At 33.8% G+C, this 26,562-nt stretch overlaps 4 protein-coding genes across 11 annotated transcripts in view; 1 reads left to right on the top strand and 3 right to left on the bottom strand.

Moving 5' to 3' along the window:
• Positions 1 to 26,562, top strand: part of LOC141403733 (zinc finger protein 711-like) — a 170,980-nt gene that overhangs the window by 33,172 nt on the left and 111,246 nt on the right. The gene's annotated exons all lie outside the window — the stretch shown is intronic.
• On the bottom strand, positions 3,927 to 12,395 carry LOC141403731 (uncharacterized). Of its 2 annotated transcripts, XM_073986600.1 has the most exons (3): positions 12,248 to 12,395; positions 6,349 to 6,774; positions 3,927 to 6,287 (listed from the first exon to the last, which is right to left on the bottom strand). In XM_073986600.1, the coding sequence occupies exons 2-3, from the start codon at positions 6,706 to 6,708 to the stop codon at positions 6,282 to 6,284; spliced, it is 366 nt and encodes a 121-aa protein (XP_073842701.1). In that variant the 5' UTR covers positions 6,709 to 6,774; positions 12,248 to 12,395; the 3' UTR covers positions 3,927 to 6,281. The 2 variants fall into 2 exon arrangements, with proteins under 2 accessions (XP_073842701.1, XP_073842700.1); XM_073986599.1 differs by having other exon boundaries at positions 3,927 to 6,774; positions 12,248 to 12,390.
• On the bottom strand, positions 14,248 to 18,757 carry LOC141403787 (uncharacterized). The gene is made up of 2 exons (XM_073986755.1): positions 18,491 to 18,757; positions 14,248 to 15,977 (listed from the first exon to the last, which is right to left on the bottom strand). Exon 2 carries the CDS (start codon positions 15,926 to 15,928, stop codon positions 14,489 to 14,491), a length of 1,440 nt encoding a protein of 479 aa, XP_073842856.1. The 5' UTR covers positions 15,929 to 15,977; positions 18,491 to 18,757; the 3' UTR covers positions 14,248 to 14,488.
• Positions 21,580 to 26,562, bottom strand: part of LOC141403802 (uncharacterized) — a 43,975-nt gene continuing 38,992 nt past the window's right edge. Inside the window, exons 1-2 of one of the 2 annotated variants that reach the window (XM_073986783.1) lie at positions 25,090 to 25,257; positions 21,580 to 23,000 (exon numbers count right to left, since the gene is read on the bottom strand). In XM_073986783.1, the coding sequence (XP_073842884.1) occupies positions 21,677 to 22,951 (1,275 nt within the window). In that variant the 5' untranslated portion in view covers positions 22,952 to 23,000; positions 25,090 to 25,257 and the 3' untranslated portion in view covers positions 21,580 to 21,676. Of the gene's footprint in view, positions 23,001 to 25,089; positions 25,258 to 26,562 lie in introns of those variants that run through there. The other variant, XM_073986782.1, reaches the window with a different exon arrangement.

Here is a 26,562-nt window from a genome sequence, read left to right as displayed (position 1 = left end):
TGAGTTCTTATGCTTGTTGTTGTCCCAAGGGCGTTCCAAATATGTATTTGTAGAATTGATGGTTGGATTTGATATAACTAAGCCTGGGGACATCACCTGCCTTTTGCGAACATTTTAGGCTTCCACTCTTTCGTTAACTTCTAATTGAACAGAAAAGACTTGCATCAGAAGATCTTTAAGGAACATAACATTTGTTATAAAAAGGAAATAAATTCAAAATCACAATTAACAAACATATGTATGTTTATACAATCAATATTTTTTTATTTTTCTGTGACGTCTGACATTTTTTTCTTGACATATTAATTAACTTTACTATATTTTCCGTTCCTGTACTTTTTGAACAAATATGCGTTCTGTGAGAAAATTTGTCAGTTTTCTCTTTTACTATTTTTGCCATAAAAAAAGTTCTGGAACGAAGCTATCAACTTTTTATTAAATATTAGCTTCGTTCCAGAACTAAAAAAGTGTTTACACATTTTGCACATTTTTACCCGAAATGGGTTCCCGTACACCAAAAAGTTGTAAAATGTTTACTTCTCTTTGAACAAAAATGGCGCTGAATAGCTTCCTCTTTATAAACTTTTTACACGGCAAATTTGGGCGAGCAAAAATGGGCAACATGTTTGCCAGCTTCTGATTGGTTGATTCGCCGACTTTGACATTTGTTCCAGTTTTTTTTTGACGTTTCTGCCATTTTTACGTTCCCGTACATTTTGGAAAAGTGTGCGCGTTGAACTCATTTTTGACAATTCTCTCTTTTGCACATTTTACCATTAAAAAAGTACTGGAACGAAGCTTATGTTGCAGAACAATCGCCATAGTTTTTTATCTGTATATCCAGGGTAGAACAAGAAAAGGTAACAGCAATACACAGCTGACTGAACTGGTCTGTAATGTTAGTTTTCAATTCCATACGACATTTTATTAATTTATTTCTATGTTCGATGTGTATTAGAGATACATATATATTTTTTGAAGAAAAAATTTATTCATCAGAAAAAAACTATTTCCCATAAAGTCTTTTTCATATCATTGACATGTTACCTCCTCCAAGACCGAACGACGCGCCGCACACTAAAACACCGCTTATAGAGGCGGTACAATATTTGTTAATATGTGTGGTATTTTGTTAAACTTGAAAAGAATAAAAAAGATTGAAGCAGCTTCTCCTTTTTTTGATGAATTACCAGCGACCCCAAACATTTTTGCAAGAATTCTACTTTCTGCGAGAAATTATGCATTTAGTGGAATGATATGGAAACATTCAAATTGAAAACCTAAGGTGTTTTCATTCATGTTTTTCAAAATATTCATTCAAATATGAAAAATATTAGTTTTTTTAAATTTCAATAATTTATAGACATTTCCATGGCAGAACTACCAGGTAGTGGTATCACACCAGCTGATCGAATATGAAAAGTCAAATCCCTTTAAAAAAAAATATTTTTGTTGTAATTTCCCCAACAACATAAAGAAAGTTTTGACATAACATATTTAAAATTTGACGATGCCACTACCTGGGTAATTGTGCCATGGACATTTCCTTGTTTTTTTTTTTTCAATTTGCCGATGACAGTAACATTACAAACAAAAACAAATTTCTATGTGGTTGTTGTTGAGTTGTAGTATTTAGTTTACCTGGTTTGTTCTACCATGCTGTATATCATAGAACCAACCTGGATCATAGACTAATTAAGCAGAGACTACGAACGCTCTCATTTTTCATTCTCAACCAGATGTCGCACGAATAGATTTGGGGCTAGTCATATGACTCAAGCCAGACTGGGGCTAGTCAAATGACTCAACTTCTAAAACAATTTATTTCTTTTTCTTCCAATTAGGGTCTCTGTTTGCAAACTTCGCCACTTTAAAATGAACTTTACATATGAAATTAACTATGCCACTCTTTTTGATAGGCATATAGTTCGTAAATGTTAATATTTTTAGGAGTTTTCGTTTGAGTGAAACAATTAGCTTTCACTCAAACCATAAACATGCGTAAACGACATCTATGTCGCCACAGATAAATGGTGAGAGCCATTCTTTGTCTCTACATCAGACATGACCAAAAAGAGAACGGAGAAAATTCAAAATATTGGCAACTTATAACAGTGTGTTAGTAAGTTTGTATTCACGCAAGCTATAAAACAATAACAAATCAAAACATTTGTTCTCTTTTGTACGCTCTTTCTGTGCATTCGGGTCGTGTGTGTGTAAATTGCCGAAAATCATCGACACTGCCGTGCCAAAGAAGAACACATTTGCTCTACATTAATTAGTCTATGCCTGGATTATGGAAAATACTGTTACGGAATTAGGTTTAGCTTTCTCGTGTAGACGTTGTTTTATTCCCCGATACGATTTGTATCAAGACGCGGGTTCGTTTAGATTACAATTCTACAATGCTTTATTTGCTGAGCACACGATTTTCCTTTACTTCTTCTCCAACTGACGGTTTTACTTCGCGACTTAACATAGACTAATTAATGTAGAGACAAAGAATGGCTCTCACCATTTATCTGCGGCGAAACAGATGTCGTTTACGCATGTTTGTGGTTTGAGTGACAGCTGCTTGTTTCACTTAAACGAAAACTCCTAAAAATATTAACATTTACGAACTATATGCCTATCAAAAAGGTTGACATAGTTAATTTCACATGTAAAGTACATTTTAAAGTGGCGAAGTTTGCAAACAGAGACCCTAATTGGTAGAAAAACAAATAAATTGTTTTCGAAGTTGAGTCATTTGACTAGCCCCAGTCTGGCTTGAGTCAGATGACTAGCCCCAAATCGATTCGTGCGACATCTGGTTGAGAATGAAAAATGAGAGCGTTCGTAGTCTCTACTTAATTAGTCTATGGACTTAATTACAACTCACAATTCTCTGGTTTTTATGTAAAGTTTCCTCTCGTCGTCCATGTCACTAGAAGGAAGATCTGGTAACATCTCGAATACCAACAATTCATTAGTGCAGAATATACTGAATTCAACTTGAAATTATTTGCCCTGTACAATTTTTATAAAATGGTATAAAACAGTAGATTCATGCAGTTCTGGAACAGTCCATTTATGTTTATAGCACCAATGAATTTAACGCTTCGATGTGTGATACCAAGAAAATAATCGGTGAAAGTCAAGGGGAAGTATTACTTATAACGGGTGATTTTTTTAAGAACTATAGGAAAGTTTTTCAAAAACAAATACATAAAATTCAGAAAAATGGATGAAATCTTTATTTGAATCGATAGTACGGTCCATATAATTTAATGTTTTAAGATTATTTCATGCAAATGTTGACCGTGACTGCGCCTCAAATGGTCCATCCGCTTAGTCCAATTTTGGCATACTTTTTCCAACATTTCGGCCGGTATCTCGTGAATAAATGCATCAATGTTGTCTTCCAATGCGTCAATTGAAGCGGACATGTGTGTATAGACACGAGCTTTAACATAGCCCCACAAAAAATAGTCTAAAGGCCTTAAATCGCACGATCTAGGCGGCCAATTCTGCTTATTAATGTGCCCATTGAGCCAAAAATGAGTTCGTCGCTGAACACAATTTGTCGATAAAAAAGTGGATCTTCGTTGTTGAAAGATGTTGTTCGTTTGTAAGACGATTCATTGTTAAATTATAGACCAAACTGAATATGTTTGATAGTAAAACAAAACACGAAACGTGCGTCAGCTGTTTAAACCAGTGTTGCCAAAAAGATAATAGATAAAAAATCACCCTTTACTATGCTTACATTTACGAAATCCACTCGATTTCAACTGTCAATTCCATTGCTCAAACGTCAAGTGAAATCCAATCGATTTCAGATGAATTTTCATTTGACGTATACACAAAGGAATTGACAGATGAAATCGAGTGGATTTCGTAAATGTAAACATAGTATTAAATAACTAAACTGAAACTCTTGCATATTGTTTATTAAAATTTTTATTTAATTCGGTACATTTGAGTGATTTTATACAACTAAAGGTCAATCTTTACATTTTATTGTGGACATTTTTTATAGCTGTATCTATGTATAGTCATATGAGGTTCTATTCGGAAGTCGAGCAAAATGTCATATTACAAAATTATTATGGCTCTATCACACCATATGCTTTTTCACATGTCAAACTGTCGATTTTTTTTTTTTTGAAGTACGTTGGTATGTGCCCATTTATTGTGTATCGTTATATTGAATATTTCCTTATAAGCTTCTCCAGAAGCGGGTCAATGATTTCTTTAAATGTTTGATGAGGTCGGACTGCGTCTTCACAAGTATGCCGCAGTTCTCATATTTTTATTTTGATAGCTGCCCGTTCATATGGTCTCAATGAATGAGAATTTTCCGTTTGTCATTACACATTTCGTACAGTCATAATCCGTAAGTCTATTCTGTAAAATCGCTGCTATAGATTCGGGGCTTGGCACCGGTTAATGCATCTTTTTACAATGCCTTCCAAGGTCACATTGTGTGTCAAATCTTTTATGACATGTTTCGCAGAGATAATCTCCATCATCTATAGACGAAGGATGTTTCTTTCTTATATGTGCCTCAAGATATCTAGATTCTTTATAACATCTACCACATATTTCACATTTATGTTCGGTAGATGTTTGAGTTTCTGGATGCATCCTGTAAGAATGCTTATCAAGACCACTTTGTGTGACAAATCTTTGACTACATATTTCACAGATATACTCTGCATCTACAGACGTAGGATGTTTATATCTTATATGAGCTTGGAGATTCCTTTCTTCTGTATAACATCTACCACATATTTCGCATTTATATTCAGCAGGTGGTTGAGTTTCTGGATGTGTCCAGTAAGAATGTCTGGCAAGGCCTCTTTGTGTGACAAATCTTTTATTACAAATTTTGCAGATATACTCTGAATATGTAGACGTTGGATGTTTATTTCTCATGTGTACCCGGAGAGTAGAAGGTGTTACATAACAACAACCACATATTTCACATTTATGATCAGCAGAAGTTTCAGTTTTTGGATGCGCCCGGTCGGAATGCATATTAAGAGCTGTTTGTGTGGTAAATTGTTGATTACAAATTTCGCAGATATACTCTGAATCTATAGACGAAGGATGTTTAGTAGGTGTTTCAACTACTAGATGCACCCGGTCCGTATGCCTTTCAAGACCTATTTGTGTGGTAAACTTTTGATTGCAAATTTCGCAGATATAATCTGAATCTATAGACAAAGGATGTTTATGTCTTATGTGTGTCCGGAGACTAAGAGAATGACTATAACAATTACCACATATTTCACATTTATGTTTTGTGGGTTTGTGAATGGAATCATCTCCTTGATGCAACCGGGTAGTATGCACTTCAAGACCTGATTGTGTGGGAAATCTTTGGTTACAAATTTTGCAGATATACTTTGCATTTACAAACAGAGGATGTTTATGTATCATATGTGCCCGTAGATTTGTAACCAGTGTATAAGATCTACCACATATTTCACATGTATGTTCAGCAGCTTTTTTAGCATGCGTCCGGTAAGAATGCCCATCAAGACCTGCTTGTGTGGTAAATCTTTGATCACAAATTTCACAGTTATACCCCGTGTCTATAGACGAAGAATGTTTCTTTCTTATATGCGCAAGCAGAGTTTTAGATTCCATATAACATTTACCACATATTTCACATTTATGTTCAGCAAGTGTTTGTACTACTCCATGCTTCCGTTTAGAATGTATATCAAGGCCAGTTTGTGTGGCAAAAGTTGTATTACATATTTCGCAGATATACTCAGTATCAGTAGGCAAAGGATGTTTTTTTCTCATATGTCTAATAAGAGTTATTTTTTCTCCATAACAACTACCACATATTTCACATTTATGTTCAGCCTGTTTTTGAGTGGAATGCATCAAGAGAGTATGCTTATTAAGACGGGATTGTGTGGTAAATTTTTGATTACAAATTTCGCAGACATACTTTGCATTAAATTGCAAGGGATGTTTGTTCCTCATATGTGACTGTAGATATTTATCTTCTCTAAAAGAATTACCACATAATTCACAATTATAATTAGAATTCGAAGGATGCTTCCATTCATAATGCTTATCAAGGCCTGTTTGTTTGGTAAATTTTTGATTACAAATTTCGCAGCTATACACGGCATTTACAGACAAAGGATGTTTAAGCCTCTTATGCCTCTGTAAATTATGAAATTCTCTATAAGAACTACTACATAGTTCACATTTATGTTTACGAGAAGATGAAATATTCGATTTTTTTGTGTTCTGCTGATCTTCGTGAACATCCATTATTTCTAATTTGGGTAAAGATATCTGTTGAGTTATTGTATTTGTTAGATGTTGTTGGTTACTAACTTCCGTACGATCATCAGATTTCCATGTGCTTGATGATAGTGAGTAAGAGCTAGATGAAACCTCCGTTAGAAATTCGTCCATTTGATTAACGTCCTCGTGGCTATCCTCCGATAAAAATTCGTCCATTTCATCCAAGTCCTCTTCTTTGATTATATCAATTGTGGATTCATCTACATTCTCTGGTAAAAATTCTTCCATCTTAACCAAGTCTACTTCATCTTTTTTAATTTCATTTATCATATTTGTAATATGTTCAAGTTGTGTTATATTGTCGCTTAGTGTATTTGTATCATTGTTGGAATTTTCCTGTTTATAATCTTTGGTGAAGGGTTCAGTTTTTATGGAAACATTTTCCGACATCTTTACTTTGAATATCTTACTTTTCACAATTAAGGAAAACAAGTTTTTAATACAATGTATTTAAGGCTGTAAAATAGAAACAAAAGTTACATACGTCATTATTTTAAAGTTGTTTTTTTTTACATTTAGTTTTTTATATTAATTTCCTAATTTTTTAGACAATTGCTCTGTTCCAGAACCTGCAAGAAGCTACTATTTTTTACTACGATAACATTTTTTCCTTTATGTTATCGGAAAAAATAGTAAAAATTTGTAGATTTTTGCAGTACTGGAACAGACCAAATATGTAGGTTTTACTTATTTATTTTTATTATTTTCACTGTCAAAATGGTCTAGGGATACGCAATGAAATGCAATAATCGGTTTTTCGATTATACGGTTTTTGTGAAAAACATGAAACTCGATTTCGGTTAGTCGATTATTTGAGAGTGTACTAAAAGTCGACTTTCGATTATTCGTTAACCGCTGAAAACCGATTATAATCGATATAATCGACCATTTTCGTTGATGCGGTCCGTGATTTAAATATGTATAAAGAAAAGTACCGTCTATTACGCAATTTTAGCACACCCAATAGTAAACTACGATTAATAGTCGGCTACGAATAATAATAGACTGCGACTAAAGTGCAGTACACATTGTCAGTTTTGAATGTCGATATTTCGCAGTTATCGATAACTGTCCAACCGTCCAGCAACCACAAAACATTTTGTGGTTGCATGATGAATGACAGCAATGAACAGCCACACTAGCAAGCACCAACAAATCTGTCATTCAAAACTGGCAATGTGTACTCAGCTTAATGGTCAACGAATAATAGTTGACTTGGTCTTTCGAAAGTCGTTTAAAAATAATCCATTATCCGGTTTTCGCAATGTCACTAGTCGACTACGACTTTTATAAATTTTGCGGCTAATAATCGATTAACCCAAATCGATTTTACGTGTCCCTAAAGCTGGGTACACATTGACAGTTTTGAATGACAGCTTTGCGTTTGCTTGCTAGTGTGGCCGTTCATTTTTGTCATTCATCATGCAACCACAAAATGTTTTGTGGTTGCTGGACAGTTATCGATAACTGCGACAAATCGACATTCAAAACTGATAATGTGTACTGCACTTTAAATGGTCCATGTACAATATGGCAACCCTCAATGGGCGCCAGAATCCTTCGTTGGTGTTTACACCGGACAATTTGTAACTACATCTCTGATTTACTAACACAGGGTGCTTCTATAGACCCTTTCTAAAAGAAAGGGTGCTTCTAGAGACCCTTTCTAAAAGAAAGGGTGTTTCTATAGACCCTTTCTAAAAGAAAGAGTGCTTCTATAGACCCTTTCTAAAAGAAAGGGTGCTTCTATAGACCCTTTCTAAACGAAAGGGTGCTTCTATAGACCCTTTCTAAAAGAAAGGTTGCTTCTATAGACCCTTTCTAAAAGAAAGGGTGCTTCTATAGACCCTTTCTAAAAGAAAGGGTGTCTAAAAGAAAGGGTGTTTCTATTTACCGTTTCTACAAGAAAGGGTGTTTCTATAGACCCTTTCAAAAATAAAGGGTGTTTCTATAGACCCTTTCTAAAAAAAGGGTGATCCTATAGAGCCCTTCTAAAAGTAAGGGCGTTTCTATAGACCCTTTCTAAAAGAAAGGGTGTTTCTCCCTTTCTAAAAGAAAGGGTGTTTCTCCCTTTCTAAACGAAAGGGTGCTTCTATAGACCCTTTCTAAAAGAAAGGGTGCTTCTATAGACCCTTTCTAAAAGAAAGGGTGCTTTTATAGACCCTTTCTGAAAGAGGGGGTGTTTCTATAGACCCTTTCTAAAAGAAAGGGTGCTACTATAGACCCTTTCTAAAAGAAAGGGTGCTACTATAGACCCTTTCTAAAAGAAAGGGTGTCTAAAAGAAAGGGTGTTTCTATGGACCGTTTCTACAAGAAAGGGTGTTTCTATAGACCCTTTCTGAAAGAAGGGGTGCTTCTATAGACCCTTTCTGAAAGAAGGGGTGCTTCTATAGACCTTTCTAAAAGTAAGGGTGCTTCTATAGACACTTTCTAAAAGAAAGGGTACTTCTATAGACCTTTCTACAAAAAAGGGTGCTTCAGTAGACCCTTTCTACAAGAATGGGTGCTTCAGTAGACCCTTTCTACAAGAAAGGGTGCTTAAATAGACCCCTTCGAAAAGAAAGGGTGCTTCTATAGCCCCTTTCTACAAGAAAGGGTGCTTCTATAGCCCCTTTCTACAAGAAAGGGTGCTTCTATAGACCCTTTCTACAAGAAAGGGTGCCTCAGTAGACCCTTTCTACAAGAAAGGGTGCTTCAATAGACCCCTTCGAAAAGAAAGGGTGCTTCTATAGGCCCTTTCTAAAAGAAAGGGTGCTTCTATAGACCCTTTCTAAAAGAAAGGGTGTTTCTATAGACCCTTTCTAAAAGAAAGGGTGCTTCTATAGACCCTTTCTAAAAGAAAGGGTGTTTCTATAGACCCTTTCTAAAAGAAAGGGTGCTTCTATAGACCCTTTCTAAAAGAAAGGGTGTTTCTATAGACCCTTTCTAAAAGAAAGGGTGCTTCTATAGACCCTTTCTAAAAGAAAGGGTGTTTCTATAGACCCTTTCTAAAAGAAAGGGTGCTTCTATAGACCCTTTCTAAAAGAAAGGGTGCTTCTATAGACCCTTTCTAAAAGAAAGGGTGCTTCTATAGACCCTTTCTAAAAGAAAGGTTGCTTCTATAGACCCTTTCTAAAAGAAAGGGTGCTTCTATAGACCCTTTCTAAAAGAAAGGTTGCTTCTATAGACCCTTTCTAAAAGAAAGGGTGCTTCTATAGACCCTTTCTAAAAGAAAGGGTGTCTAAAAGAAAGGGTGTTTCTATTTACCGTTTCTAAAAGAAAGGGTGCTTCTATAGACCCTTTCTAAAAGAAAGGGTGTCTAAAAGAAAGGGTGTTTCTATTTACCGTTTCTAAAAGAAAGGGTGTTTCTATAGACCCTTTCTAAAAGAAAGGGTGCTTCTATAGGCCCTTTCTAAAAGAAAGGGTGCTTCTATAGACCCTTTCTAAAAGAAAGGGTGTTTCTATAGACCCTTTCTAAAAGAAAGGGTGCTTCTATAGACCCTTTCTAAAAGAAAGGGTGTTTCTATAGACCCTTTCTAAAAGAAAGGGTGCTTCTATAGACCCTTTCTAAAAGAAAGGGTGTTTCTATAGACCCTTTCTAAAAGAAAGGGTGCTTCTATAGGCCCTTTCTAAAAGAAAGGGTGCTTCTATAGACCCTTTCTAAAAGAAAGGGTGCTTCTATAGACCCTTTCTAAAAGAAAGGGTGCTTCTATAGACGTTTTCGAAAAGAAGGGGTGCTTCATTAGACCCTTTCTAAAAGAAAGGGTGCTTCTATAGACGTTTTCGAAAAGAAGGGGTGCTTCATTAGACCCTTTCTAAAAGCAAGAGTGCTTCATTAGATCCTTTCTAAAAGCAAGGTTGTTTCTATAGACCCTTTCTAAAAGAAAGGGTGCTTCTATAGACCCTTTCTAAAAGAAAGGGTGTTTCTATAGACCCTTTCTAAAAGAAAGGGTGCTTCTATAGACCCTTTCTAAAAGCAAGGGTGCTTCATTAGACCCTTTCTAAAAGCAAGGGTGCTTCATTAGACCCTTTCTAAAAGCAAGGGTGCTTCATTAGACCCTTTCTAAAAGCAAGGGTGCTTCATTAGACCCTTTCTAAAAGCAAGGGTGCTTCATTAGACCCTTTCTAAAAGAAAGGTGGCTTCTATAGAAACTTTTTAAAAGAAAGGTGGCTTCTATAGACCCTTTCTAAAAGAAAGGGTGCTACTATAGACCCTTTCTAAAAGAAAAGCTGCTACTATAGACCCTTTCTAAAAGAAAGGCTGCTTCTATAGACCATAGGGTGATTCTAAAGACAAAAAGCGGGCACAGCTTTTTTTCAAATTGTTCTATATACTTTGATATATTGTACCGCGGGTATTATTTATTACACTTTTACTGTTGTCGTTTTCCCATTTTGATTTCAACGTACATATACAGTGAGTGTCAAAAATATTCGGTTTTCAATTTTAGAATAATAACACCTCAGTATTTTAGAAGCCCATATCCAAGATCCAAAAACCCAAATACATAAAACCAATACATAAATGTTGGTCTTGTGGCAATTAAAAAAATGTATACAACATGGACCGGTGGCAACCCTATAACCGTGAATAATGAATAAAAGTTTGTTAACCCTGTTGTCTATGCGTCAAAAATTTTAGGTTTTTGTAACTTTTGTTAAATATTTTGCCATAATAAGGTAATTATCGAACTTTTGCTGCAATATCACTATACATTTTAATAATTGTTAACAGAATCTGTATGCCTGTGTGTAAAAATATTATATTTTATAGGAAATTATTAAAATTTGGGGCTAAGGAAAAACGCTATCGAAGAAAAAAGGAAAACTGGTTATATAAAAACGGCAGAAATAGAACAAAATTTTACATATTTTTAGCAGAATATAGTTGAAATCATGTGCAAATGTCACGACAATACAGAAATAATAGATTTCATGAAATACAAGCCAGCCAAAACCAAAAACTAGGAGGGAAGGTAGAGGAATCTCCTGAAAAATTACTGCTAAAAAGTCCTTAATTTTCTTTAAATTGGTCACCGAGTCCTAAATGACTTTCAGATGATAGAAAATCATTTGTAATTCGATGTTTTGTAAATTGAATTTTTCTATTTTTAATGCGATTTTTCTAAATATACGTATTGCACATATTCAAATTACTAATAAAAAAATTTAAATTATAAATGAAATGAATTTCAATGTTATAGTACGTTTATATATAACCGGATTTAACAAACCCACTGGGTTCCAAATGTCAATTCCATTGCTCATATTTCAAATAAATACTCATAAAGAAGGTTAACCCTGGAAAAGGCTATAATATAAACATGGCCTAATGATGTATAATATTATTTGACGTCTTTGTTCAATGTATACATGAATAAATAAACATTATTTATTAATTTTCAAGGGGTTACCTCTACTTATTTTCATGGTACAAATACACAGGTAGCCGCATCGGCAATTGTTGGTAACATAAGGTGTCAAAATTTTACATCAATTCAATGCAGTTGACACATTATGTTACCATCAGCTGGCATGATAATGCTACCTGTATTATTGTACCATGCTTATTGCTCTGTTCCTTTACGTGCCTGAGGTTACCACTTCTTACCATTTTTAACCTGTAAAGTGTTCCCTTACTTTTAATAGCATACAATTTATATGATAGCAGTTACCACTTTTACCATTTTCTGCCGCTGTTACCATTTTTAAAAGTAAAGGAACAGACCATATTTCTTTAAAGTATTTACCCCAATGTGCAACATTGTGAGAGCAAACCAAATGACACACACACATTTTCATTACCAATGGTCATTTACCATCCACAAACATTAGGTGGTGTTTTTGACATTTCACATAATTCGTTTCTTTGTTGGACAGACACTTTCTTTTAAAGGGATAATACACGTAATAAAATAATATATATATATATATATATATATATATATACCTTGATTTTGTGGTGAACTTATGAATATTGTTTAATAACACTTATTTATTGTTAATTTATTATATTTTTGTTATAACTTCAACTAAAAATATAAATTAAATAACGCGTTGGTACGAAGTGAAGCAGTGTGCCGTTCAAACTACGCTCTGTTGTCTTTTTAACAAGAGATCTAAGTTGTGTGTCAACAAAGTGAGAGAGAGAAGAGAAACCATTGTTGTTATTGGGTATGGTACAATTACTACGGTAGATGTATTAGCCTAACCATGGCACAATTGCCAGGTAGATACATCAGACAGCAAGGGTCTGGATTCTTGTTCCATGAAATTTTTAAATCAAAATTATTTCCTTTATACAGGTTTTTATTTGACAGTTTTTCGTTTATAAATTTTTTCATTTCACATTTTCATAGAAACAGAATTGAGCCCCAGTTCAGTACTGGGAAATGTCAAAAATGTTTTCCAAAGATAAAGCGATTCACATATTTTTTCAACACAATTTCATTAGGCATGTATTAATAAACGCATTATTACAAAAATACATCAAAAATTAAGAATTTTTAATTCAAATTTTTGTTTTTGTGTTTTCAGTTACAACTTTTTTGACAGCTTGCAGTACATCAGCTGGGCTGATGCGGGTACTTTGTATGATTGTACCATGGCCTAAACATAGAACATGGTACAAATACACAGGTAGCCGCATCGGCAATTGTTGGTAACATAAGGTGTCAAAATTTGACATCAATTCAATGCAGTTGACACATTATGTTACCATCAGCTGGCATGATAATGCTACCTGTATTATTGTACCATGACATAGAATAATGAATATATAGACCATGGTACAAATACACAGGTAGCCGCATCGGCAATTGTTGGTAACATAAGGTGTCAAAATTTGACATCAATTCAATGCAGTTGACACATTATGTTACCATCAGCTGGCATGATAATGCTACCTGTATTATTGTACCATGATATAGACGACGGAATCACTCGTTTTTTGTCCTAACAGATACAGAACAAAGAGTTTTTGCGCGTTCAGTTGATTCAGTTTTTGTGGTCAAGTCACTCAACTCAGAAAACAAATAACATAGTTTTTTTCTGCGTAAAATTTTTTCGGACAAGATAGCTGGGAACTTTCCGCCGTCTGTATATATATTAGTCTATGGCCTAGGGCATGGTATAATAATACAGATAGCATTATGATGCCAGCTGATGGTAACATAATAGGGGTGTCTTTTTACTTACTAAATGTTGCTGAAACATTTTTGTCAGCAACTTTTCCTTTATACAACGGTCAAAATCTGCAACATTAGTAATAATTATTACTAATTATCACGTAAAAAGACACAGCTAATGTGTCAAGTGCATTGAACTGATGTCAAATTTTGACACCTTATGTTATCAACAATTGCCGATGCGGCTACCTGTGTATTTGTACCATGCCAATGGCTACTTTGCACGATATGTTTTTTTACATATAAGTTGTCACTTTTTATATACGAAATGTATATGCAAAGTGACAGCACATATGTAAAATAACATATCGTCTGTTTTTGTTGTTGAAAAATATGACAAATATTGCAATTTTAACCCCCTTAGCGCCAAGATTTTTTCTAGAAAACTTAAAATTTCCTATGGAAGTGATATTATGAAGACCTTCTAAGGATTTTTTAATAAATAATTTTTTTCTCTAAAACGAATAGTTTTCCTGCAATCGGGCCTTCTTTTAAAAATGCCTAAAACTTTGAATGGTAATAGAGGTGTATTCTTACATGACAACCCCGCATTCTAGCTTTCTCCGAAATTATTGTACCCATGGAATATTGAAAAATGTAGTAAGCCCCTTTAGCTCGTATGTGTTTAAAACTTAAACCCGTTAAATCGAAATTCATAAAATTTTTCCAAATCTAGGTATAACAATGAATTAACGTGAATTACAAATTATCAAATTGAAATATTACTTAAATAGCTCTTGCAATAAATAAAACTTTTGGAACATTTGAATTAATTTTTTTTATTAAATTCAGTTCTTTCATTTGAGTGACTTTTATAAACTTCATGATCAACCTTTATATTTCATTGGGAACATTTTTGTATGATTTTTATATCTAAGTAAATTCATGTGAGAACACAATTCGACAGTGGAGCAAAATGTCATATTACACACTTGACATTTGTATATCCGTTTATGATTATTTTCAATATTTTGATCAAATGGCTCCACAGAATCACAAAATATTCAATCAAAATGCTCCAGTTCGATGATATCCATGACACTTGCAGATAATTCACTGTCTAAAACCTTTCTTTGTAGTTCATCCTTTTCGTTGGGATGTGACCATTTAATGTGTATCGTTAGATCGAATAACTCCTTATAACATTTTCCACACGCGGGACATTGGTGTTTGTGATTTTTTAAATGTTTAATGAGGCCGGAATACGTGTTCATAATTATACCACATTTCGGACATTTGTATTTGGTCTGCATGTGTACCTCGGACAAATGAATGAGAAATTTCGATCCGTCATTACTTCTAAAACCACATTCTGTACAATCATAATCCGTAGAAGAATGATGTTTAATTCTCATATGTTTCTGTAGATGATACTTTTCTGTAAAACATCTACCACATATTTCACAATTATGTTTAGCAGATATTTGAGTGGAACCAACTTCTGGGTGTATTCGTAAATGCGTAGTAAGGCCATTGTGTGTGGTAAATCCTTTATGACATATTTCGCAGATATGCTCTGAGTCTATAGACAAAGGATGTTTATCTCTCATATGAGCCCGGAGATTTTTATCGATTGTATAAGAACAATCGCATAGTTCACATTTCCGTTTAGTACGTGTTTGAGCGGAATGAGCTTCTGGATGTTGATGTTTCATATGTACCCGCAGACCTTTTGCTTGTGTATGACAACTACCACATACTTCACATTTATGTTCAGTAGCTACCGGATGTCTCCGGTAAGAATGCGTATCAAGGCCTTTTTGTGTAGTAAATCTTTTGTGACATATTTCGCAGATATATTTTGAATCTATAGACGAAGGATGTTTATTTCTTATATGTGCCCGGAGACTTTTCGATTCGCTATAACATGTACCACATATTTCACATTTGTTTGAGTTTTTGTCTTGACAGGTTTTATCTGATTTTTTGCACTTTTGAACTATTTTATTTGAAACCGTAAAAACATTACCAGAAACCTCTTTATTGTCATTGGCCTTAGAGTGTTTATCATCAGTGTCTTCGATGTTTTCGTGCACATCAATTATTTCTAATTTGGGCAAGGATATCTGTTGAGTTGTTATATTAGTTAGATGTTGTTGTGTACCACGTTCATGTTGTACTTCATTGTGGATAATCGCTTTCGTACAATCATCAGATTTCCATGTGAGTGATGACGGTGAGTAGATGCTAGGTGAATCCTCAGGTAAAAATTCTTCCACTTCATCCACGTCCTCTTCTTTGATTACATCAAATGCTAATTTGTCCACCTTCTCGGGTAAAAATTCTTCCAAGTCTAATCCGTCTTCTTTGATATCATTTAGCATATTTGTAAAATTTTCAAGTTTTGTTGTAGTGTAGCTTAGCGTATTTGTATTATTGTTACAATCTTCCGGTTCACAATCTTTGGCAATGGGTTCAGTTTTTATACAAAAGCTTTCCGACATTTTTACTTGGAATATTTTAGTTATCCGAGTACCAGGTATTTAGTGTTGGCTGTAAAAGAAAAACAACAAATTTCGCATGTAAATATTATTAAGTATTTGTAAAAACATTTAATTTAAATTTAGCCATTTGAAGCAATTTTTTATCCATTTTCACGGGCAACATTTTTGATGATATGGCAGCCCTAGGCGATGGTGAAGGAAACGGATACAATATTTTTATACCCTCAGCCTTTAGGCTATGAAGGGTATATACACTTTCATACGGGCAAAATTTGCCTCATCGAAATAATGGTTTTAGACCCCAAGTATGTTTGGACGAAATGTGTTTCAGACAATTTGGAGTCGATTGAGCAATGTCCGTCCGTCTGTCTGGCTGGCTGGAGCGCACGATAACTCTCGAACGGATGAACCGATTCGGTTAAAATTTTGGCTTTCGTAATATTTTGCCCAAACTTAGTTTAAGTTCGAAGATGAGCTATATCGGTCCACTCCTTCCGGTACCTCCCCCACAAAAATTCGAAAATGTTCGGAAAATTTGTGCGCACGATAACTCTTGAAGGGAGTAACCGATATGGTCCATACTTTGCCCATCGTGGAGCGTGTACCAGACTTAGATCAGGTTTTAATATGGACTCAATTGGTTCACTCCGTCGGGTACCTACCACACAAAAATTTGGAAAGGTTCAGTTTAGGACCATCTCTCGAATCGCTTTGTTTTTTGCTTTAGCAACTTGTATTCACTGCCCTCCATACGACGGTATAAGTTTCATCAGGGGCAAGTCCATACTTCCTGAGAAAATAGCCTGAAAGTTGCAAAAAACCCCTATGACACCGTGTGAGGAGGTTGGAGGGCAAAATAACTCTCGAACAGGTCTGCCGATTCGGTCCAAAGTTTGGTCTTAGTAATATTTTGTCCAAACATAGTTTAAGTTCGAAGATAAGCCATATCGGTCAACTCCTTCAGGTACCTCCCCCACAAAAGTTCAAAAATGTTCGGTAAAATTGTGCGTACGATAACTCTTGAAGAGAGTGGCCGAATTGGACCATACTTTACACATCTTAATATATCTACCAGGTATAGATCAGGTTCAAATATGGACTATATTTGTCCACTCCATCCGGTACCTCCCACACAAAATTTCGGATACATGTTCACTTTAAGACCTGCTTTCGAATCACTTTGATTTTTGTTGAAGCAACTTGCATTCGCTGCCTCAATTGCGATGGTAAAAGTTGTTTCAGGGGCAAGTCCATACTTATTGAGCAAACATCCCTGAAGTTGTAAAAAACCCCTATGGTACCATATGTAGTGGCTGGAGATCCATTCTTTTTAGTATCTCCTCCGCAAAACTTTTGATCTCTAATCCTAATCAACATTTTTGTCAGTTCAAACGCCCAAAATTCCCTAAATACATGGGTTTTTTTGGGAAAAAATTGTTTCAATATACACAGGCTGAGGGTATATCTCTGTCGGCCAAGCCGACTGATACTTTTTTACTTGTTTTAAATTCATTTATTATTTTCATTATTTTCTCTCGTAACTAATTTTGTCATTAGGTCTCTTCGATAAAAGTATTCGTAAGTAAAAAGTATTTGCAAGTATTTGCTACAACTTCCCATTCCTCTTTTATTGGACAAGTTTGTTATCGAACAGCATTTTGTAAAAATTTGTGCAAATTTTTGGATTATCGAAAAGGCCTATTATGTCCAGATTTACATTATGCAATTTTCGCACTAAACCTATTACATATGTTGGGCTTTGTTTCATTTCCTCTATTTTTCGTTATAAACTTCATTACCCGGCATTAAAAGAACACTTTCCAATTAATTTCATTAATCAATCAGAAGGTAAACAGATAGAAACTCGAAATTCTCCCGTATTACACAATTGCTGTATTTAAGGTATCACAAAAACCATGGGACAAAAGTCAATTTAGATGAATCTGATGTTGATGATATTAAGTATCTTATAAAATTTTGGGGGATTTCCGTAACAAACTCAAGAAAATATTGCATATATTCATATTATTGTACGATACTATGACATTTTTACTTCAAAATATGTTCAAAAACTTCATAAAAGCATTGCCTCCATTATCCGGGAAAATCGATTATCCTTAATGCCTCCGGTCCCGACCATCACAGATAATCGAGGTCCGACTGTACGATCACATGCTATTTATTAATACAAATAATGGGTACTTTACCCGATATGTTGTTTTACATATGTGTTGTCACTTTGCATATTCCTTTTGTATATAAAAAGTGACAACCCATACGTAAAAAACATTTCGTGTAAAGTACCCATAATAAAATATTAATTTTTGCACGCCTACATCATTTTATTCGATTCAATGATATTGCCGCCTTTTCTACTGAATATTTTCTTTATAGAATTTTTCCCAATGGGAAACACTGTGAGATCAAACCAAATGACACACACTCTCATTACCATCCACAAACAGTCTGCGGTGTTTTTTGACATTTCACATGTTTGCTTTCATTAAAAAACACTCGCTTTTTGTAAAGGGGAAATACAAGAAAATAAAAGAATAAACATACCTTGATGTGATTTGATGAATATTGATTAATAACACTTATTATTTATTAATTCAGTATTAAATTTTGTTAAAAAAAATTTAACAAAAATAAAAAGTAAATAACGCGTAGGTACGAAGTGAATAGAGCCGCTGAAACAATGTTTTTCGTCGTTTTAACAAGAGATCGACCCATGTTGAGTCAACAGACAGAGAATGGGAGAGAGGCAACCGGTGCCTGGAGTGTTTACTATTGAATATGTAGGGAGAATATTATTAAGAAAGAAACATTGGATTCCACAACTAATTTATAAATGTTCTGTTCCTTTATGGGTACTTTACACGATATGTATTTTACATATGGGTTGTCACTTTTTATATACAAAATGTATACGCAAAGTGACAACCCATATGTAGAATACATATCGTGTAAAGTACCCATTACTTTTAAAAATGGGCAAAAAATGGTAAAAGTGTAAAAATATATAAATTATAAGCTTTTAAAAGTAAGGAAACACTTTTCAGGTAAACAGCGGTAAAAACTGGTAACTTCAAGCACGTAAAGGAAACGACTAATAATACTAGCTTCGTTCCAGTACTTTTTTGATGGTAAAATGTGCAAAAGAGAAAACTGTCAAAAATGAGTTCAACGCACACATTTTTCCAAAATGTACGGGAACGGAAAAACGGCATAATAGGGTTTCTACACGGTATGTTTTTTACATATTCATGCATAGCAACTGTCACTTTATTTCGCCCATATGTGATTCCTTCTGCACGGCAACATTTTATTTTTCATTCGTTTTCTGTTGTTTTCTTTATTTATTCAGCGTACAAACAAAACAGCTGTTTACCTTTGGTTGTACAGACGAGAATAGAGCGCGTTCTATTCGAAAAATATACATATGTATGCACATAACACTTTCATGCATTGAAATTTCTGTATGGTTCACAGCATGTGTACAAAATTCAGGATTGTAAAAAGTGACAGTTGGTATGCACAAATACAGTAAAAAACATACCGTGTAGAACAGCTTTAAACGTCAAAAAATCTGGAACAAATATCAAAGTCGGCATGTCAGCCAATCAGAAGGCGGTAAACATGTTGCACATTTTTGCTCGCTCAAATTTTTCGTGTAAAAGTGAACATTTGCAACTTTTTTGGTGTACGGGAACGCATTTCGGGTAAAAATGTGTAGAAACTCTTTAGTTCAGGAACGAAGCTACTATTCCAAAACAATAATAAGTCTGTCTGGTTACTTTCCCAGCAATAATTGCCCAGCAAGAACTTTCTCAGAGAGTAAGGGGTTTTTATTCTCTTTTGCTAGAAAATTGTAAAAAGTAAACAGACACCTTCCCAGCAAAAACCAGCAAGCAATCAGCTGACTTGCATAAACCGAACAATTTGTCGGCATAAAGGAACCAAAGGAAGCAAAAATTTTGTATTTTATTAAAAATAAAAAAGAAAATGACCCAAAAAATTTGTTCTCCATAAAACAACACAATTAGACTATGTTATTTCCACAATAAAATTGTTTTTAATGTTCACAAACATAAATCAACATAAAACTAAAAACAGATGATTGACTGTTTTCAGGAAGAAGAAGCATTGGTAGTGCATGCTAAAAGAAATTTGTCCAGCAAGAATTTGCAAACTCTCAGTGAAAGAACTGTCAAAATGTCTCTCTCGAATCGCTTTTTTGTGCTGGTTTTTTGTGTTAACAGACGACTTCCAGCAACAATTGGTACAAGTTGTTACAAATTTTAGGGTAACCAGACAGACCTAATGTTTGGTTTACATTCGGCGTCATTTCGTGATTTCGAAGGCGTTTCGTGATTTCGCTCGGAATCAAGCAAAATTTATCGTGATTTTGCATACAAAAATGAAATCATCTCATTTCGTGATTTCAGCGAAATCAACATCGAAATCACAGTACACATAATATACAACCCTGTTTTTGCCTAAAAAAGTACCAAAAGTTGCAACACTTTTCACGTGTCAGAATAAACAAGGTAGATGGTCAATTGCTGCATCAAAAAATTTTAGTATAAACATTTGTAAACAATGAGGAAAAATATTAAATTATTTTTTTACAATGCTATTTTTCATTGTGTTCCCTTACTTTTTTAATGGTAATGTTAGAAAAAAGTACGAATTGTCAAAAAGTGCTTCCCAATACAAATTTCTTAAAAATTACGAGAACGGAAAAATGGTGGAAATTGCAAAAACTCCAGCAGAAATATAAAAATTAACCTATCAGTTATCGTATTAAATGCCAATGAACATGCTGCAAGTGTCTACTAGGCCAAAATTGTATGGCAGAAAACAGGAGAAGAGGGTGTTATTCGGCCCTATTTTTGTTTAAAGAGAAGTGCAAGTCTTGCTAGATTTCGGAGTACGGGAACGCATTTTGAGCACTAAACGGGAAAACTGCTGCAAGTAGTAATATATTGCAAGTTCTGAACACAAATTTTATCTATTAAAATTTATTATTAAGATGTCTCAACGATAAAATTATTTTTTCATTTGTTAGTACTATACAAAATTAATACGATATATAGATAATTTTACGATAATTTTCGAAATAAAGCAGTAAAGTTCTATATTGTCGTATATTTTTGATGTCTAATTCAATTTACAAGAAATTGTTTGGAAGTTCATGTTCGATCAGCTGCGCATATGCATCTACCTTGATTATTTTAATATGTTTGAAATTAACAAAAAATAAGTGTAAACACCGGGGTGTATTTCAGGATTTCGTGAAATCCAGTGTATTTTGGAGCGCAAGTGTAAACTTGGTATAATATTGAAAATGCAGTAATTTTGTTGTTATTTGGTCTGTTCCTTTACTTTTGAAAGTGGTAAAACCGGTAAAAGTAGCAAAAGTTGCAATCTGCTTCCATATGAATTGTATGGTGTCTGAAGTAAAGGAACGCTTTTCGAGTAAAAAGTTGTAAAACTTGAAGATTCTTGCACGTAAAGGAACAGAGCTATTTTGAATAACTTGTATGAAAACGTAAACAAACATTTTGACATATTGAAGAATTTTCGGCCGAACAAGATTTTTTGTTGTACTACTTACGTGAGCTCTTGCAATAAATGAAAAATGATACTTTTAGAAAATTTTAATTAACATTTTTATTAAATTAATTTAAGTGACTTTTATTACATTACATTTCATTGTGGACATTTTCGGTGTTGAAAACATTTTCAATCAAAATGCGCCTGTTCGATGATATCATCCACGACACTTGGAGATAATTCACTGTCTGAAATTTTTTTTTGTAGTTCCTCCTTTTCTTTGGGATGCGACCATTTAATGTGTATCGTTAGATCGAATAATTCCTTATAACATTTTCCACAAGCGGGACAATGGTGGCCATGATTTTTAAAATGATTGATGAGGCCGGACTTCGTCTTCATAATTCTACCACATTTCGGACATTTGTATTTGGTCTGGCTGTCGGAACGAACTTCTGGATGCATTTTTACATGCTTAGCAAGTCCTCTTTCTGTGGTAAATTTTTTATGACATATTTTGCAGATATGCTCTGTATTTATGGACGAAGGATGTTTATTTCTTATATGTACCCGGAGACTATTATCATCTGTATAAGAACAATCACACAGTTCACATTTATGTTTACGTGTTTGAGTGAAACGAATTTCTGGATGTTTATTTCTCATATGCATTTGGAGAGCTTTTGGTCGTATGTGATAACTGCCACATATTTCACATTTATGTTCAGTAGCTACCGGATGCCTCCGGTAAGAATGCGTAGCAAGTCCTATTTCTGTGGTAAATTTTTGATGACATATTTTGCAGATGTGCTCTGTATTTATAGACAAAGGATGTTTATTTCTTATATGTTCCCGGATAGTATGAGATCCCCTATAACAATTACCACATATTTCACATTTATGTTCAGATTTTTTAGTATTATTGTTATCTTCACAGGTTTTATCAGAATTTTTGCATTTTCGAACATGCCGAGAACCTTCTTTCTTATTGTTGATCTTAGAGTGTTCATCATCAGTGACTTTAATACCTTTACTATCCGGCTCATCTTGGTGCACATCAATTATTTCTAATTTGGGCAAGGATATCTGTTCAGTTGATATATTAGTTAGATGTTGTTGTGTACCACGTTCATGTGGTGCTTCATCATGGATAATCGTTTTGGTACAATCATCAGATTTCCATGTGAGTGATGACGGTGTGTAGATACTAGGTGAATTCTCTGTTAAAAATTCTTCCACTTCATCTACGTCCTCTTCTTTGATTACATCAAATGCTACTTTGTCGACCTTATCTGGTAAAAATTTTTCCAAGTCTAATTTGTCTTCTTTGATATCGTTTAGCACATTTGTAAAATTTTCAAGTTTTGTTGCAGTGTAGCTTAGTGTATTTGTATCATTGTTACAATCTTCCGGTTCACAATCTTTGGCAATGGGTTCAGTTTTTATACAAAAGCTTTCCGACATTTTTACTTGGAATATTTTAGTTATCCGAGTACAAGGTATTTAGGGTTGGCTGTAAAAGAAAAACAACAAATTTCGCATGTAAATATTATTAAGTGTTTGTAAAAACATTTAATTTAAATGTAGCCATTTGAAGCAATGTTTTATCCATTTCCACGGGCAACATTTTTGAAGATGTGGCAGCCCTAAACGATGGCGAAGGAAACGGATACAATAATTTTCCTAAATTCATATCATGGTAGAACAAGAAAAGGTAGCAGCAATACCCAGCTGACTGAACTGGGCTGTAGTGTTAGTGTCAAATTCCATACGACATTTTATATATTTATTTCTATGTTCGATGTATATTAGGGACATATATTTTTTGAAGAAAAAAATATTCATCTGAAATAAAAACAATTTCCCATAAAGACTCCTTCATATCATTGACATGTAATCTCCTCCAGGTCCGAACTACATGTCGCACACTAAAACACCACTTATAGAGGCGGTACAATATTTGTTAATATGTGTGGTATTTTGTTAAACTTGAAAATAATAAAGCCCTAATAAACATGTGCTTCTTGTTTTCAAAAACAAAAGATTGAAACAGCTTCTCTTTTTTCAATGAATTACGAGCGACCCCAAAAATTTTTGCAATAATTCTACTTCCTGCGTGATATGGTGCATTTAGTGGAATGATATGGAAACATTCAAACTGAAAATCTAACGAGTTTTCATTTATGTTTTTCAAAATATTCAATCAAATGTGAAAAATTATTAGTTTTTTAAATTCCAATAATTTATAGACATTTCCTTATTTTGTTTACATTTATATTTGACACTAACGTTCCAAACAAAAACAAATTCCTTTGTGGTTGTTGTTCGAGTTGTATTTGTTGTAATATTAACTTTACCTTGTATTTGTTCTACCATGAATTCATATATTATTTTCATTATTTTCTCTCGTAACTAATTTTGTCATTAGGTTTGTTCGATAACTTCGCAAATAAAAAGTATTTGCAAGTACTTGCTACAGCTTCCCATTCCTCTTTTATTGAACAAGTTTGTTATCGAACATCATTTTGTAAAAGTTTGTGCAAATTTTTGGATTATCGAACAGGCCTATTATGTCCAGATTTACATTATGCAATTTTCGCACTTAACCAAATACATATGACTTTTTGCAAGCAAGATATCATAAAACCCGTTATAAAGTTGTTATTCTACGATCACATGCTATTTATTAATACAAATAAAAATATATTAATATTTGCACACCTACAGCATTTTATTCGATTCAATGACATTAGCTTTGTTCCAGAACTAAAAAGTTTTTACAATTTTTACCACTTTTTTGCGTTTCCGTACACAAAATTTATATGAAAATCGTTTACGACATAAAATGATTTTCGAAACTTGCGATTTTCACCAAGTAAATGCAAAATTCATGCAAAATTTTTAATAAAATTACCGTTATTTTTACATATTTCTATAGCAGAGGCATTCCAAAAGAAGAAAAGAACAAAAAATTGCGGAATTTTTCTTTGAAAATCCTTAAAAACTCCAAATATATAGTGCTTATAGGTGTACGAATACGAACTTTGCCACCCACACAGGAGCCATCTATACCTAAATGACGGAATAAATTAAAAATTTGTTTTGTTACTCTTAAATCTTTCTTCGTTATGGCAATTCCTATCAATTATTTCATATTGGCACATAAAATATGGAATTAATAACGATTTTATTCATTTTTTAGGTGTGTACGAATATGAACTTTGCATACTGTACAAATAATAAAATATTAATATTTGCACACCTACAGCATTTTATTCGATTCAATGACATTAGCTCTGTTCCAGAACTAAAAAGTGTTTACAATTTTACCACTTTTTGCGTTTCCGTACACAAAATTTATATGAAAATCGTTTACGACTTTTACCACGTAAACAGGCAAATTGCCTCCTTTTTTATTGAATATTTTCTTTATAGAATTGCCCCAATGTAGAACACTGTGAGAGCAAATCAAATGACACACACTCTCATTACCTTCCACAAACAGTGTGCGGTGTTTTTTGACATTTCACATGTTTGCTTTCACTAATAAACAATGGCTTTTTGTAAAGGGAAAATACAAGAATATAAAAGAATAAATATACCTTGATGTGATTTGATAAATATTGATTAATAAAACTTATTAATTCTGTTTTATATTTTGTTAAAAAAAAATTAAACAAAAAATAAAAATTAATAACGCGTAGGTACGAAACAATGTTTTTCGTCGTTTTAACAAGAGACTGACCCATGTTGTGTGAACAGAGAGTGAGAATGGGAGAGAGGCAACAAGTGACTGGAGTGTTTACTTAGTTGAAATCGAGTGGATTTCGTAAATGTAAACATAGTATAAGGAAACATTTTTCAGATAAACAGTGGTAAAAACTGATAACCTCAAGCACGTAAAGGAACACGACTAATAATAGCTCTGTTCCAGAACTAAAAAGTTTTTACAATTTTTACCACTTTTACACATTTTGCGTTCCCGTACACAAAATTTATATGAAAATCGTTTACGACTTTTACAACTTTTACGACTTTTACCACTTTATAAAGTACGGGAACAGGCCAAATACTAGCTTCGTTCCAGTACTTTTTTCATGGTAAAATGTGCAAAAGAGAAAACTGTCAAAAATCAGTTAAACGCATACATTTTTCCAAAATGTACGGGAACGGAAAAATGGCATAAACGTCAAAAAATCTGGAACAAATGTCACAGTGTCAGCCAATCAGAAGGCGGTAAACTCGTTGCACATTTTTGCTCGCTCAAATTTGTCGCGTTAAAAAATTCTAAGGAGAAAGCTATTCAGCGCCATTTTTGTTGAAAGAGAAGTGAACATTTTGCAACTTTTTTGGTGTATAGGAACGCATTTCGGGTAAAAATGTGCAAAATGTGTAGAAACTTTTTAGTTCAGGAACGAAGCTACTATTCCAAAACAATATTAAGGTGGAAACACAATGAAATACGCCGCTTGTTCACGCTCAGTTTCATGTAAAAGACTAAAGGCCAAGTACTACTTAATTCAAATGAATTAGGCAGCATTTGAATTAGGTAGTACTTGGCCTTTAATCTTTTTCATGAAACTGATCGTGAAAAAAGTGGCGTATAGTACGTTTACATTGTACTGTATTTAGTAAAAATCAGTGGATTTAAATTGTCAATTTCATTGGGAAACAACCTTCATAAAGATTAACCTGATAAAAACCCCTAATGTAAACATATTTTAAGTTGACAATTTTTATGTTTCTTTACACCCATGGTACAAATACACAGGTAGCCGCATCGGCAATTGTTGGTAACATAAGATGTCAAAATTTGACATCAATTCAATGCAATTGACACATTATGTTACCATCAGCTGGCTTGATAATGCTACCTGTATTATTGTACCATGTTTACACCGTTTGCATGATGAAATTATAAGGTGGCTTAAAACGGCCAGCTGATTGGTTTCAATCTGTCAAATATTTTGTTATTGTGAATAAATTGTATGAAACCGTAAACAAACATTTTGACATATTGAAGAATTTTCCGGCAAAATAGAGTTGTTGTTGTGCTACTTACGTGACCTGTTAAA

This window comes from Musca autumnalis, unplaced genomic scaffold (assembly GCF_047663935.1).
Source record: "Musca autumnalis isolate F117 unplaced genomic scaffold, ASM4766393v1 scaffold_4, whole genome shotgun sequence".
In the NCBI taxonomy this organism is placed as follows: domain Eukaryota; kingdom Metazoa; phylum Arthropoda; class Insecta; order Diptera; family Muscidae; genus Musca; species Musca autumnalis.
This window is presented reverse-complemented; position numbering and strand designations above follow the sequence as displayed.

Bases quoted from the DNA above. Each gene is read 5' to 3' on its own strand.
- LOC141403731 (XM_073986599.1), bottom strand. From the start codon at position 6,708: ATGTCGGAAAATGTTTCCATAAAAACTGAACCCTTCACCAAAGATTAT.
- LOC141403787 (XM_073986755.1), bottom strand. From the start codon at position 15,928: ATGTCGGAAAGCTTTTGTATAAAAACTGAACCCATTGCCAAAGATTGT.